Here is a 14926-nt window from a genome sequence, read left to right as displayed (position 1 = left end):
TGTGTCCTTGGGTGTTGTACCTTAGATACAAATGTATTAAAGAATGGTTACCATGCACAAGAATAATTTTAAATTGGATTCTCTATCATATCTACAGCGGGGTTGGCAGACACCCAGCTGGTCAGATCAACTTTTGTTTGCCAATTATAGAAGAAAGAGAGAATGGGAATTTAAAAGGCAGTCTTTTAAAATGGATCACTATACCCATATCTGTTCTCCTGTGGTTTTTTAGATCCGTATGCTCATGTTTCATTCCTTCACCGAAGCAAAACAACCGAAACCATCAAGTCAACATTGAACCCAACATGGGATCAAACCATCATATTTGATGAAATTGAAATCTATGGAGATCCCTACACGGTAGAACAAAACCCTCCTCATGTGGTTGTTGAACTCTTTGACAGTGACCAAGTGGTAGGTGGCAGCTTTTTTCCAGATTTCCTCTTGATTATATAATGACAGCAGGTGGTTACAAATTCACTATTTTGGATTTGTCCATTTTTGCAGGGCAAAGATGAGTTCCTTGGAAGAACCTCTTGTTGTCCTATGGTCAAGCTCAACCCAGATATTGACATCAGTCCGAAACTTCTCTGGTATCCAGTTATGAATGGGGGCAAGGCTTGTGGAGATGTGCTTTTAGCAGCTGAGCTTTTGCTGAGTGAAAAGGTAACAGAAAACAAATATATTGATTTCAGACTTAAAGCCACCTTGACGAGATGATTGTTCTGTATGACTCAGGCTTTATATACATTAAGAAACCCTTTTCTTTGTATCTTTGAGCAGGGTGGAACCAACCTTCCAATTCTTCCTTCAAAAAAAGCATCAAACCTTTACATGGTGCCACAAGGAATCAGACCCGTGGTTCAACGGACTCTTATTGAGGTATTGTTGTTGTTACTTGAAAATGGACAATGATGCACAGAGCATGTTTTCCTTTAGCAACGTTGACGGTGTTTGCTTTGTTTTTTTGTTTGAAACAGATCCTTGCCTGGGGACTGCGCAACATGAAAAGCTACCAAATGGCTTCTGTTACTTCCCCTAGTCTTATTATAGAGTGTGGAGGTGAAATGATAGAATCTGTTGTGATTAAAAACCTGAAGAAGACACCAAATTTTCCTGGATCTGTTCTCTGCATGACAGTGGTATGGTGCTGAATTCTCTTTTATTGAAGATCTGTAGCACAGTTGTGGTGCTGGTAAAGGGGGAAATTTGAATTAGTATGCTTATATTAGAGCAATAGCAGTGGATATCAGGTGGCCTGAGGCGTTTTGGCACCTGAGGCTAAACAGCCAGCTGTCATCCCTGCAATGGGAGTGCAAATAATAATAATGATGATGATGATGATGATGATGATGATGATGATGATGATTTATTTATACCCCATCCATCTGGCCGGGCTTCCCCAGCCACTCTGGACGACTTCCAACAAAATATTAAAATACAGTAATGCATCAAACATTAAAAGCTTCCCTAAACAGGGCTGCCTTCAAATGTCTTCTAAAAATCTGGTAGTTGTTGTTCTCTTTGACATAATTCCATAAGAAGTCTTCCCTGATGGACGGATAGGGGGGAAGAGTCTTTCTGGATCCCCCCTCCTGCCTGCCAGTGAGCCTTTGAATCCGTTCCTTCAGGATAAGCTGGTGCAAAACCCCACCACGCCACCAGGTGGGGAAGATCTTCCCCACCACCACCACCACCCGGCAGCAAAGCTGGATGGCGGAACACATCCCCTCTTGCTGACTCAGGCTTTGCCGCCAGTCCCTCTCTGTCCCTAGAGGCCAGGGAAACCAGTGGCAAAGCTGGGTGGCAGAACGAGGTGACACATTTTCAGGAGTGCCGCCTGAGGCAAACGCATCACCCAGCCTCATGAAGGGAGGCAGCTCTGATTGAGTAAATGAACCCACCCTGGAAATTACCTTTGAGGTGATTTAAATATTTCTAGAGAGTCCTGTGTGCAGCAAAGCACTGTGTAAAGCCGTTGTTGCACATGGATGGCCATGCTCAGTGGCACTGACATTAGATGTGGATGTATATTTGCATGCCCATCCAGGGAAGGGCTGTGTAAGAGGGTGGGAAACTCACGTAGCACAGATAGCACTTGCATGCCCGTGCATGTGCATTCATGCCTACTGCAAAAATGCTTCACTTTTTGCTCAGTGGATTTCCCATCCGTTCTTGATTACAACTCACAAACTGGCTGTTAGTTGCTCCCAAGCTGGATTCAAGGTTATACTACGGGTGTATAAAGCTCTCTCTTGTGGGTGCCTTCAAGTAAAAAAAAGAAAGAAACTATTCCATTATCCAGTCCTGGAGCCCAACTGAAAGGGAAGCACTCAGGGGTAGAGTTTGAATGGAAATAAGTTTTGGATGTGAGGAAGCTCAGCATCCCCATCCATGCATCCCTTTTGTTCTTAAAGTTGGCCCACCCACATTCCGCTTTGGTACAGACCTACATACATTTAAGAGTTGCCAGAATCAGGGCAGGTTGTACAGCTCATTCGAAAGCAAAGGAATCCTGTGAGGTGTGTATTTGTTTTAAGTTAAGGAACTGTGTTCTGTTTTTTTGTTTTAAACTAGTCACTGCCCAAAGAGGAATTGTACACGCCATCACTAGTTATTAAAGTGATAGACCACAGGCAATTTGGCCGTAAACCTATCGTGGGACAATGTACCATTGGGGCACTGGAGCGTTTTCGCTGTGATCCTTATGCGACGAAAGCCGACATTGCACCACAGATGAAAGGTAGAGCTCCCATAATAATGACATTTTTCTTATCGGATGTAGGTCTGTTAACGATCAATACAATTTGCAGGAAACATAGCAAACATGCAATCTCTTGAAGTAAATGTACACCGACTTTTCTGTATCTCCCATTCGTTTGTGAAGGTAGAGGCAACTTTTTCCATGGATGTTAGACTGACTCAGCACGCCCGGCAGTACCGCTTTTAAAGAACCAGTATTCACTAGGGATGCTTGAGAAAATCATTATTCTTGAATTTTGATAGAAATTGACTGTACCAATATCTTCTGGACCGGGGTGGGGACCTGAATGCAGTTTTCCTTTGGTTTTTATACTTCTTCAGATTTTGTGGTGCAGTTCTCTGCATGTTGGGGGATGCATTTAGAAATGGGTACTTTGAGGGAATACATGTTTTGAGAGAAAATATGTATTTAAACAAGTCATTGTGTGGATTTAAAAAAAAATAGATTAATGTGGAAACAGGACAGGATATACTTATGAATGAACACATGCAAAACTGTCACACTCTTGAAACAAAACTAATAAGTCCATCCCTAGTATTCACACATAATGACAGAAAGTTGAGAAAGCAGCAAGAATATTAGCGAGTGATTTTGCAATGTCACCCTTGGGACTGCTGTGACCCAGTCCCACCTTTTTAATTGATCTGCACACTGAGTTATGGAGTTAATAGTTTTCAGCTCCCTGGTGGAAAGCAAATGGGTTGTCTCGAACCTAAGCCAGTTACATTCCCATTGAAATCAACAGGGCTGAAGTTAGTCATTACTGTTTTTTTACAGTAATTTCAGTGAGACCTATGTATGACTAACAGTTATATCCAACCCATCTATCTTTATTATGGGTTGCATCCAATAAAGTTGTCACAGTAAGGCAGTAGAACTTCTCCTCCCCCTCCCAGAGCAGATTTTGGGGGGGAATTCCATTGTACAAATGGAATAACCTTGTTGGCTACATGGGCATAGCAACTGCCCCCCTAATCAAGGAAATAAATAAAAATACTTAACTAACTGACCAATTGCGTTACAGATATCTTAGTTCTGCCCCACCCCCACCCCGCCCAACATAAAGCCTGACTTACTACCTGCTTTTTAGGCAAGATTTTCTCCCAAATTGGTGTACAATAAAATCCACACAAAAGTACAATATATTCAAGAATATTTTTGTGTGTACATGTTTTGCGTGTACATGAGCTCTAGGCAGCTGACAATTTGGTGCAGGCTCTAGACTTTTCTAGACAAAGAGAGATAGCAGGAGGAACTGGAAAAAATAAAGGCTAAAATTATGACTAAAGAAAAGTTTACAGGTGTGATTCCCCCCCCCCCCATGAGTTGGTTATCATCATGGAATGTTTGATTTGCAGTTACTCTTCTGTCAGCTGCACCTCGGCGAGATGTGGTCATTGAAGTGGAAGACACGCAACCTTTACTAGCAGCGCAGGTAATCGCCTTAATTTGCAGGTTCAATTCTTTCCATTTTTGTAGTCAGTTCATTGGCTTTTTAGCCTACAACTTCAGCAGACACAAACCTAACCAGGCAAAGTGTCTGTAAAAGTTGGAGGGAGCTCTGGGAATACAATGTAGAAGTATATGTTATGGCATATACTTTGTTATTTCTCCAGTCTTACTATTTTATTGCTCTGTGGAAATGAAAATCTCTTACTTGTATATGCTGGTTGTGAATTGTTTGCCAGCAGCTTTAGAACATATTTGCTGTTCAAAATTATTCAGTGAATAAATTGATGAATAATGTTTGAACTCTTATCCTGTTCACTGGCAATCCTTGAGGTTCAAAATCCGAAATATTAATTAGATTTGGTTGAATTTAGGGAGCCCAAATAGCATTTTCATGCAGGTGCTGTTAAACAAAACACCTGTCAGTTGCATGGCCTACCTGTTATTTCCTCAATTACATGGCAAGATGAATGGCTCAGCTTAGATGCATGTAGTGCACATTTGCATTTAGCAAGTTCAAAGTAATTTTGAACATCAATACGTACTCCTATATTATTTACTGTAAACTGAGTATTGCCAGTTAACTAATATGCAAGATTGTTCATCAATAGCAAATATGAGTCCAAATGCTAATACTTAATGCATTTTTTAGCTTGCGTGCTAACACACGATGAACATATTTGAAGTTCATCATTTAATACAAAAGCTTTAAAATTGTGATTTATCTGTTTCTGTGTAATTGCAGGTTGTTTAAAACCGTGCTTGTCTTGCTTTGAGAAGCCCCTTCTCCCTCGTTGACTGCCGTTTCATTTAGTCTTTGATGTAGTGTAGCTGCCCTTTAATTGTACCATATGGAGAGAGCCAATTAGATGAGCAAACATTGTGTTATTGTAAACACACTGAGTGATGATAAAGTAAACCACAGAGGTCCATGTCCTTGCAGATAATAACATATGTTCGTTGTATCAGTCAGTCTTCCTGTTCGACTGTAATAATTAGAGGTCATCGTTCACTAACCACTATCAAGAAAGATTGGGGAAACGAAGGACTGTAGGGTTGTATACGGCCTGTGGCTTGTAATGTTTTACTTGATAACTTCACATTTTACCTAGAGGTTGTAGGATTACACTTATGAATGAAAAGGAAGAAGTAGTATGCTCAGATCCTGAAGAGATCAACGTAGCAAACTTTTAAAAAAACTTTAAAAAATCAATATATCAATAAAATATGGACTTCAATTATTTGAGATATTTTAAATGTAAGACAAAATAAAGGCTTCTTGGGGAAGCAAACAATAAAAAAGAGTATGCCGTTAACAGACTAGAATAACAGATGTAGAACTTTCCTAAACTACATTCCAATTTCTAGTGTTTAAGCGGTATGTCAACAGCACTCAGCAAAATGGCTTCTCCAACAACAGTGCATGTATGTATGAAGAAAACGCATGCGCACTATTCACCTGGGGCCTTAGGTGCTTTGGTTCACTGAACTTTCATTCCTCCTTTGAATCTTCTGCAGGGAGGTTTTGGAGAAAACCAAGTTTCAGGTTTTAAAGCAGAATGATTACTTAGAAAATAAATTTCCATTCACATTTGGACATTTGCAGAGCAGTATTTCCATTTGGAACTGGAAAGCTTGCATTCACATTAGCAATTCACACAGGGTGCGGAATTGGATGTTGACGATAAGATGAAATCATATACAAATGAAACATAATAAAAATATTTTTAAAAAGTTAAGTTGCATATTGAAGGAAAATTCTTATCTTCACATGCAGTAGATCAGGGGTCAGCAACCTAAGGCCCATGGGCCGGTAGCGGGCCATGGGGCTCCTCTATCTGGCCCATGGTGACCCCTGCCGTCCCTGCCACCCGCTCTTACCGGCATGGTGTGGTGCAGCATGGCACAGCGTAGCGCAGGGAACAACTTCTGGGTTGATGGTGCCTGTGCGCATGCGCACGGGCGCTCCTCCGACCCGGAACAGCTTGTGTGCACACACGCTCTGGCCCATCCTCCGACAGACGGAGCATGGACCGGCCCATCCTCCGGTAAGCTTGCCGACCCCTGCAGTAGATGATTCTCATCTTTACATGGATGTTTTCTCCAAAATCTCAAACTTACTGGTTTTGGGGACACAATGAGTGTTCATGGGCTAATCAGTGGCATTCACGGATAGAGGTTATAATTGTAGTTTGTTGTGGGAATTTGTTTTACAGACTTACACAGAATCATCAAGTTTATATTTTCAAAATATCAGGGCAGAAGTGGTGGTAGTAGCTGTACAAAGGGCAGCAAGAAAATAATGGTTCATTTTGCGTGTGTTTTCTCTCTCTTTCATTAGAATGCCAATTGAAATAATAATTTTCACAATACTTTCTCTCTGTTTCAAGCTCTAAAGGAGGGCTGGGGAATCTGGGACCCTCCAGATGTTGCTGAACCTAAACTCCCATTGTCCCTCATCATTGGCCATGCTGGCTTGGGCTGATGGAAGTTGGAATCCAACAACATTTGGAGATGACAAGTTTCCTACTCCAGAAAAAAACAGTTTCTCTCTCCCCCCACCAATATAGAATAATTCATAGAACTGCAACTTTCAATAGCCAAATGGTCAGAGCTTTACCAGGTGCTGAGGGCACAATATTGTGTGGAAAGTGTTTATTGCACAAAGACTGGCTTTCACATCATGGTAAACTAATAAAATAAAACAGATATTAAGGATGCAACCCCAAAATATGTCCTGTCAAACTCACTGGAACTTACTTTTCAACAGACATGCAGAAGGTGGTTCTGTAAAGTGGTTCTGTAAAGTATTTATTTATTAACTTTCTCTCTTGACTACCCTCCCAAAGGAGCCCTGTGATAAAACAATGCAATTCAAAATAATAAGCCTATCTAAAGCATGGATTTGGAATCACATGGCGTATGACCGCAATCTTCATAAAACTGAAAATAAAATGTAATTCTTATATAACACATCCTACTCACCTTTTAACAGTAACAGATCACCAGTGCAGTTTTAGTTACTTGGGAGATTCTGAACAAATGAATGAGTCCTGGAACTGTCCGGCTGATAATCAGGTTGAGCCCTTGTGGTAGTTCCATTAAATGCTTTATTTTCCAAGTGTATCAAATTGCTACATTAATTTTCTGGAGTATCAAATTGTTGGATTAACAGGTCTGTTGGTTATGAAATGGACATACTACCCTAATAAATACTTGGTCAATATGCAGAGACACAAATAAAAAAAAAATTGCCTGCACATTTAATATATTCATTAAACACCCACAATTTATTTTATTCAGTGTATAGAACCGGGGGGAAATATTGGTTGAATTTTAACTATTCTTCTTTGGTTTTTCCTTCCCTATCCCTTTGGATGTGTCCTCCTGAACAGCTCACAGAAAAGGTAATGAAATCTATCCTGATTTTGGTTATGTAAACTATTCCCTTTGTACTTATTGAGAAGTCTCACCATGTTCTAAAATATGTGGTAATACAGCACATAATAACTTTACATTGTTAAAGTTAACCAGCCTCAACCTGGTCAGTGGCGGCTGCATGAGTTTAAGTTTCTTGAAGGAAGAATACGGGCTCCCAAATGATCAAAACCCGGAAGTGACTGTACCAGTTTTCAAACGTTCTTTTGGAAGTCGAACGTCCAGCAGGGCTTCTGCAACTTCCGATTGGCTGCAGGAGCTTCCTGCAGCCAATCAGAAGCCGCGCTTTGGTTTTCGGACACTTTGGAAGTCAAACAAACTTCTGGAATGGATTCTGTTTGACTTTCGAGGTACAACTGTATTAATAAAAGGGTGCAGCTACATGCAGTTTTGCCCACCCATTTCCTCTGAAAAAGCAGCTCTGAAAGGAGGACCTATTGGAAGAAAAGTTCCCCATTCCTCGTTGTATTTATTTTAATGAGCTATCCACAAGAGAACCACTGAAGCTCTGTTGAAATGAAGAGATATAACAAAGCAATAGCAATTAGCCAGATGCACCTTTGTCACTTCAGTTTTCTGCTCTGTATTTCGGACTAAATCTTTAGCTTCTTACATATTCTGTCTTTTATTCGCAGTGCACTCCCTGTGCAAGTTGCATGGAAAGCAGGTTGAGTGTCACCAGCACCCAAATTTAGGGTCAGGGAACTGCAAACGTGCAGAGCTCCCGACACCTTGCCATAGATGTGCCAATGTGAATCTTAACCACTGGAGGCCTTTCTGTGCCCCTCAGGTCACCCAGAGCCAAGTCTGCCAGTTTAGTGCACCTACTCTGAAGAGATCTGCTGGGAAGGGTCCTTGCTGGGATTGTGGGGAAAGAGGTCCTATGCCAGGAAAAGGCATCTCATGCAAGAGGGTTTTCTGGCATATCCAATGTAATCTGGCAACATTCCAGAGGCTTTGAGGCTCTGTTAGATCTAGAGCCATTCTCTGCCTTGCAACTTTTTGCTACAGGAACCATATGATCTGTGAATCTCTCTTGGCCCCATCATAGACTTTGGGGCCATTTAATCAGAATGTCTTCTGGTGAGGTCTACAGCACACATATCCAGCTTAAGGTGCCCCTTCCTCTGCTTGCTGTGATTGGTTAAGGCTTGGCCCCTGCTATACATGTGTGCTGCCTAGCTTCCACACCTAAGGACTAGATCTGAGGTGGGGAGCCTGTGGGGAACTTCCAGGTATTGCTGGACTTCTAAATCCCTTCAGGCCAAGTTAACATGGCCAGCAGATAGGGCTGATGAAAGTTGTATTTCAGCAACATTTGGAGGGCCACAGGGTCCCCATCCATGGGCTAGAATAGATCATCCTGGGATTTCAGTTTGTTTTTACATACACCTATAATCTCCCATTTTTATATAGGAGGAAGAAATTGTCGACTGGTGGAGCAAGTTTTATGCTTCAATAGGAGATACTGAGAAATGTGGACAATATATTGCAAAGGGATACGATACGCTAAAGGTATTTGTTTTGAGTGCATTCTTGTTGTTGTTTAAAGATGTCGCCAACTTTAAAAATAAGCAGACTTTAGTTCAATGTACTGTTTTTGGTTGAACTTGCCACCCTCAATTTTAAAAAAACTTGAGGCATATTGCTTTTTTATTTTTGTACAAGGGGTTGTGAAATAGGTCCCAGGGGGGAAACTCCAAAGTTACCTTGAAAGAGGCATATTCTCTTGCATGATCACTGCACATTTTGCATGAGTGCTATGGGAAAATGACAAGATCGCGCCACCAAATAACAGATTGCTGCTTACTGTATTATTATCCCAGGCAATCTAAAGTGCTTTCACATGCACCATGAATTATATATACACACACAGTCACTTTCTTTAAAACTTAGGGATGTTTTGCAAAGTTGTGCATTTATTGAAGCTTGCCACTTGTTTGTTTCTAATGCTTTTTTTTTGTAATTTTACCTAACTTTTGTTTCAAGGTGTACAAGAGTGAACTGGAGAATGTACCCGATTTTAGGGGTTTAACAGATTTTTGTGATACTTTCAAGCTGCATCGGGGCAGGTCTGAAGAAAATGATGACCCTAGTGTTGTGGGAGAATTTAAGGTAAAACACGCACACCTTAAATTACATTATTAGGCAGAAAACCAAGCTTAAGTACGGTACTGTTCTGCGTAGTACTCCATTCCTAAGACAGAACAGATACGTAATAACCAAGTAAAAAAGGCTTGTTTTGGTTTGGACTTACCTTTTCATTTTTGTTTAACTTCATAGGGCTCTTTTAGGATCTACGCATTACCAGATGACCCTAATGTACCACCTCCTCCTCGGCAGTTCCGTGAACTTCCAGACAGTGGGCCTCAAGAGTGTATCATTCGGATTTATATAGTCCGAGGCTTAGAACTCCAGCCTAAGGATAACAATGGAATGGTGAGTTAACATTTCCAGATGAGCGTTAAGATTAGACCACTATTGTCTACAGCAGGGACATCCAACTCCCAAGAGACTGCAATCTACTCACAGAATAAAAAACTAGCAGTGATCTACCCCTGAGGTGTTGAGTTGTTGAGCTTTTTTTAGGGAGGAAAGTCCCATTTTGGAGAGGAAAATGTCACTCACCAAGGGAACAATCTGCCTCGCAGCGAAAACTCTGTCTTCTGTTCTAACGATCATGCGTGAATGGAGGAGGGGGAGGGGCCGGATGCTCTTATGCCACCACAAGGGAGCCCGTAATCAACACCAGAACCTCATGATTGACCAGTTAGACATCCCTGGTCTGCAAGTTGTAGTACAGCTTTGGACCAGGATTCTGGTTTAGACCAGGATTCGGATAATATTATTATTAATAATAATAATTTTGCAGGAAGAAATAGGCAGATATATACAGTGGTACCTCGGAAGTCAAACGGAATCCGTTCTGGAAGTTCATTACACTTCCAAAAATGTTCACAATAATAACAATAATAACAATAATAATTTATTATTTGTACTCCACCCATCTGGCTGCATTTCCCCAGCCACTCTGGGTGGCTTCCAACAAAGATTAAAAATACATTAAAATGTCACACATTAAAAACTTCCCTGAACAGGGCTGCCTTCAGATGTCTTCTAAATGTCAGGTAGTTGTTTATCTCTTTGACATTTGATGGGAGGGCGTTCCACAGGGCGGACACCACTACTGAGAAGGCCCTCTGCCTGGTTCCCTGTAGCTTTGCTTCTCATGGTGAGGGAACCGCCAGAAGGCCCTCGGCACTGGACCTCAGTGTCCGGGCAGAACGATGGGGGTGGAGACACTCCTTCAGGTATACAGGGCTGGAAACCAAGGTACAGCTTCCGATTGGCTGCAGAAAGCTTCTGAAGCCAATTAGAAGCCACAGAAGCCATGTCAGACATTCAGGTTCTGAAGAACGATCGCAAACCAGAACACTCATTTCTGGGTTTGCGGCATTCGGGAGCCAAAATGTTCGACTCACAAGGCATTTGGGATCCAAGGTAGGACTGTACAGAGATATGAATACTGAAATCTTTTATAAAATAATACCATGACTGAGAATGCCAGACTTGGAATTGAGAATCTGGGCTGAAATTTTCAGGTGGACGTGGACTCCCCCAGGTGCTCCTAAGCAAGTCACTTCCCCATCTATATCTCTTAAAAGGCAGCATCTGTTACCTGCCTCACAGTGGTGTCACAGCAATAGATGAGATAAGGACTGTAATGACTGACATAGCAATTACCGTACTTGCAGGGACCAGTGCACCATGGCATAAATGGAGTTCCTTGCTGGGAAGAGCTGGAGTGGTTCCCCAGCCTCTTAGGTGAAAGGACCAGCTCTATCTGCACAAAAGGCTGCATGCCCAGAGCTGTTCTGTCTGCCAAATTTCCTTGGGAAATTTCCTTGTGTAGGAGCTCCATATATAGACATGGACCTTCGTAGAAAATGTGGCTTGTATTAATTATCAATCCTACAGTGCACATGAATTAACAATACCCTTGTTTCCAAACAGTGTGATCCTTATATTAAAATCACCTTGGGCAAAAAAGTGGTGGAAGACAGAGATCATTATATTCCCAACACTATCAATCCAATTTTTGGCAGGTAACTTTTAAGACTTCCTCCTTCTGTGTGATTAGAATGGCTCTAATCCTCTCATAGTTTAAAGAACAATTATGCCTTGTTATAGCCTTAATTTTGTTTCAAGAAATCATTATTTCACCTTACTCTTACTTATAAAAAAAAAGTCAGGGGAATGGGGAAAAAGTGTGGCACGCTCTTCTTCTGGTTTTCTGTTATGGGAGGATCCTGAATTGGATTAGAACACAGTGAGGGATGGACTATAACACTCACCTCAATTTACAGAAGAAGAAAATTCTCCCATTTAAAAATGCTTATATATTCTACTGATAGTACTAATATTCCAGTTAATAACCTGGAATTGTATACAATTTTTTTAAAGGGGTGGGGGATTTTGTAAGAAGGTAGAGGGCTTAATCCTTATGCTAATGATATGCTAATGTCCTCAGAATGTGATGAAATAAAATGTATTTATAATTTACAAATAAGCATTTTTCTAGTACTCATTTGCTGGTTTTTTTTTCTATCAGCTAATTATCTTTATCAGTCCACAGGTCCATAGTGACCCTTGCAGGGAGTTTAACTAGTAATTCCAATTGCAGTGGCTTACTGGTTTATGAAAAATGCTGATCGTATTTGTTGTGAGTGTCACTAATGTTTTCAGGGTGGTTAGTTTTCTGAATTTCAAACATGCCAAATATTCCTGTGTTTAGAATGTACGAACTGAGTTGCTTCTTGCCTCAAGAGAAGGATCTGAAAATTTCTGTTTATGACTATGATATGCTGACTCGAGATGAAAAAGTTGGTGAAACCATCATTGATTTGGAAAACAGATTTCTCTCCCGCTTTGGATCTCAATGTGGAATACCACAGCAGTACTGTGTGTAAGTTGCTCACTACTATAGCTATTAAAAACATGGAAAACCTAAGCCCATGATTAAATGTCTCCCTGCGAAAACGACGTTCCTTAGAAGCAGTTATCTTGGCTGGACTTAACGTCTCATATTTACTGCATTTTCACAGACTGTGATAGGATATGCTATGACTTTCCTGATTAAAGCATTGTCTGCACTGAACTTACCTCAGTTCAGAATCCTATATATATGCCAATGTGCCCCTGAAGCTCCTGCACATGTGAGCTTCTCAATGAGGCAGCTTCATAAGTAAAAAGGATTCTTATCCAAGACTGCTGCTTTCATTGCAGGAAATGGGAAGCCCTTGTGAGCAGTGCCAAATAATATTTTACAGCTTCAGTGTGTGTAAGAAATCAAGGGGGAAGCATCCTTCATGTGGGCACTTCATTTTCATTGCAACAAAAAAAATAGCCTAGAAGTGTGTGTATGTTTGGCTTCATTCAGACATAACACTAAACCATGGTTTCAGGAATGAGCATAGCATCCACCCAGACTCATATACGGTACTTCATTCTTTTCCTCCAGCTTGGCTAGAAAAAAATTAGAAGCTCCGCTTCCATTTTAGATTAGCCACAGTTTAGTGTATCCTCCGAACCATAAAATGTGGTTAATCTTAACTATGCTTAGTGAAAACAGCCAGCTTTATCAACTATGATTTGAAGCTGAGTGAGCACAGTTTGTCCAGGCTTGAAATAGGTGATTGGCAATGGAGGGAAAATCACTTGGGCTCAGAAGAAGGCTAAACTAGTTCTCATAGGCTCCAAAATAGCCTAGCGTATTTTAGTTTCGCAAAACACCCTATTGTGGAGTCGAATTCCCGTCTTTTAAATTCAACATAATTCCATCCACTCATTCATCATATTGAGGAATATGGCAAAGTGTTACTAAGAAATGATGTGCCTGTATCCAAGAGACATGCTGTCTATCTATCCTGAATTTTTCTCTTAATTCCTAAAAAAGCTCAGGTATCAATACATGGAGAGACCAACTGAAGCCAACACAACTCTTGCAAAATTTAGCCAGGGTCAAAGGCTATTCTCCCCCAGTCCTTTCTGAAAACGGGAGGAGGATTAGTTATGGAGGAAGAGAATACACTTTGGAAGAATTTGGTGAGTTTTCTCCTTGTTATTGAGTTTCGCTGATTTGTGTTTGTGCTGTCCCCACTGTGTTTTCCTTGAGCATTTATATTTATAAGAATATAGAATTGAAACTTCACTGTCAATTGTAGCCAGTAGTTTTGACGTGGAAAACCAGATCAGCATGTGGAACTGGGGCTTTCCAATTGTTCGCTATAGGAAAGTGAAAGAGATGCAATGCATGACTGAGTGGAATTTTGCCTTTCCATAGCTAGCAGTGAAAACCCTATGTGCTCATAGATCTAGCAGGCTGTTCTTGGTCCACAATAAATCTATTGAATGATTGTATATATTTATACTTGGTAATTTCAGTATTTGGCTGTGAATGCCTACTGATTTACATTTTTCTTTCTTTACTTCAGAGGCCAACAAAAACCTGCATGAACACCTTGGGCCTGGTGAAGAACGGCTTGCCCTTTACATTCTCAGAACTCAGGGCTTGGTGCCTGAGCATGTAGAGACAAGAACTTTGTACAGTACCTTCCAGCCAAACATCTCACAAGTACTATACATTTATATTTTACTTATTACTGCATTTATATCCCACTTTTCTTTCAAGGAGCTCATCTCTACATCAGTTACATCCACCAAGTCCCCTGGTGACTGGCTTGGCATCACATACCTGATGTAGATACAGTGTTTTTTTCTGGGAGGACGCAGGGGGACGCCTACCCCTAAACTCTTTATGAATCTAAGTTTGGCCTCATTGAGGGGCAGTATTTCAATAGGAGTAGGAAAATGACAGTACCCCTAAACATTTTTTTAGAAGAAAAAAAGTGCACTGTGTATCCACTGGGACCTCTAGCTGTATCAACCCCCCCCCCTCAAAAAAATACCACACACAATTAGAGCTGGATGAGGATTTTTCATCTTTATCATATTTTGTCATTTGGGGGCAGGGTGAGCTTCTGGTTTCCCCCCTGCATGTTAAGCATTGTTTTTTGTTTGTTTTGTTATTATATGAAGTGGTATGAGAAGCTGTTTCATGGGTCACTGCAGTATTCCGTTCTTGATGTTTTGGTAAAGACCTGTAATTTTTCACAGCACTTCAAGCGCTGTATTGACTGTGGCAAGGGCTTGGGCGTTCCAAGTGAAATTTCTGACATCTTCACCTTGAAACAACAGGAAACCCAGCAATGCCAT

General features: G+C 41.0%; 1 protein-coding gene across 5 annotated transcripts in view; it reads left to right on the top strand.

Moving 5' to 3' along the window:
• MYOF (myoferlin) overlaps positions 1-14926 on the top strand; it is a 76842-nt gene that overhangs the window by 54403 nt on the left and 7513 nt on the right. For 3 of the 5 annotated variants that reach the window (XM_083614029.1, XM_083614033.1, XM_083614031.1), the window contains 14 exons: positions 233-414; positions 508-666; positions 784-882; positions 981-1142; positions 2578-2743; positions 4123-4199; positions 7609-7620; positions 9068-9166; positions 9641-9766; positions 9935-10090; positions 11666-11757; positions 12447-12617; positions 13608-13756; positions 14146-14285. In XM_083614029.1, the coding sequence (XP_083470155.1) occupies positions 233-414; positions 508-666; positions 784-882; positions 981-1142; positions 2578-2743; positions 4123-4199; positions 7609-7620; positions 9068-9166; positions 9641-9766; positions 9935-10090; positions 11666-11757; positions 12447-12617; positions 13608-13756; positions 14146-14285 (1790 nt within the window). The remainder of the gene's footprint in view (positions 1-232; positions 415-507; positions 667-783; positions 883-980; positions 1143-2577; positions 2744-4122; positions 4200-7608; positions 7621-9067; positions 9167-9640; positions 9767-9934; positions 10091-11665; positions 11758-12446; positions 12618-13607; positions 13757-14145; positions 14286-14926) is intronic. The other 2 variants (XM_083614030.1, XM_083614032.1) reach the window with 1 other exon arrangement.

This window comes from Podarcis filfolensis (assembly GCF_964270895.1).
Source record: "Podarcis filfolensis genome assembly, chromosome: 5".
NCBI lineage: Eukaryota > Metazoa > Chordata > Lepidosauria > Squamata > Lacertidae > Podarcis > Podarcis filfolensis.
Note: the sequence above shows the minus strand (reverse complement) of the source record. Positions and strands in the feature narration are given on the sequence as shown.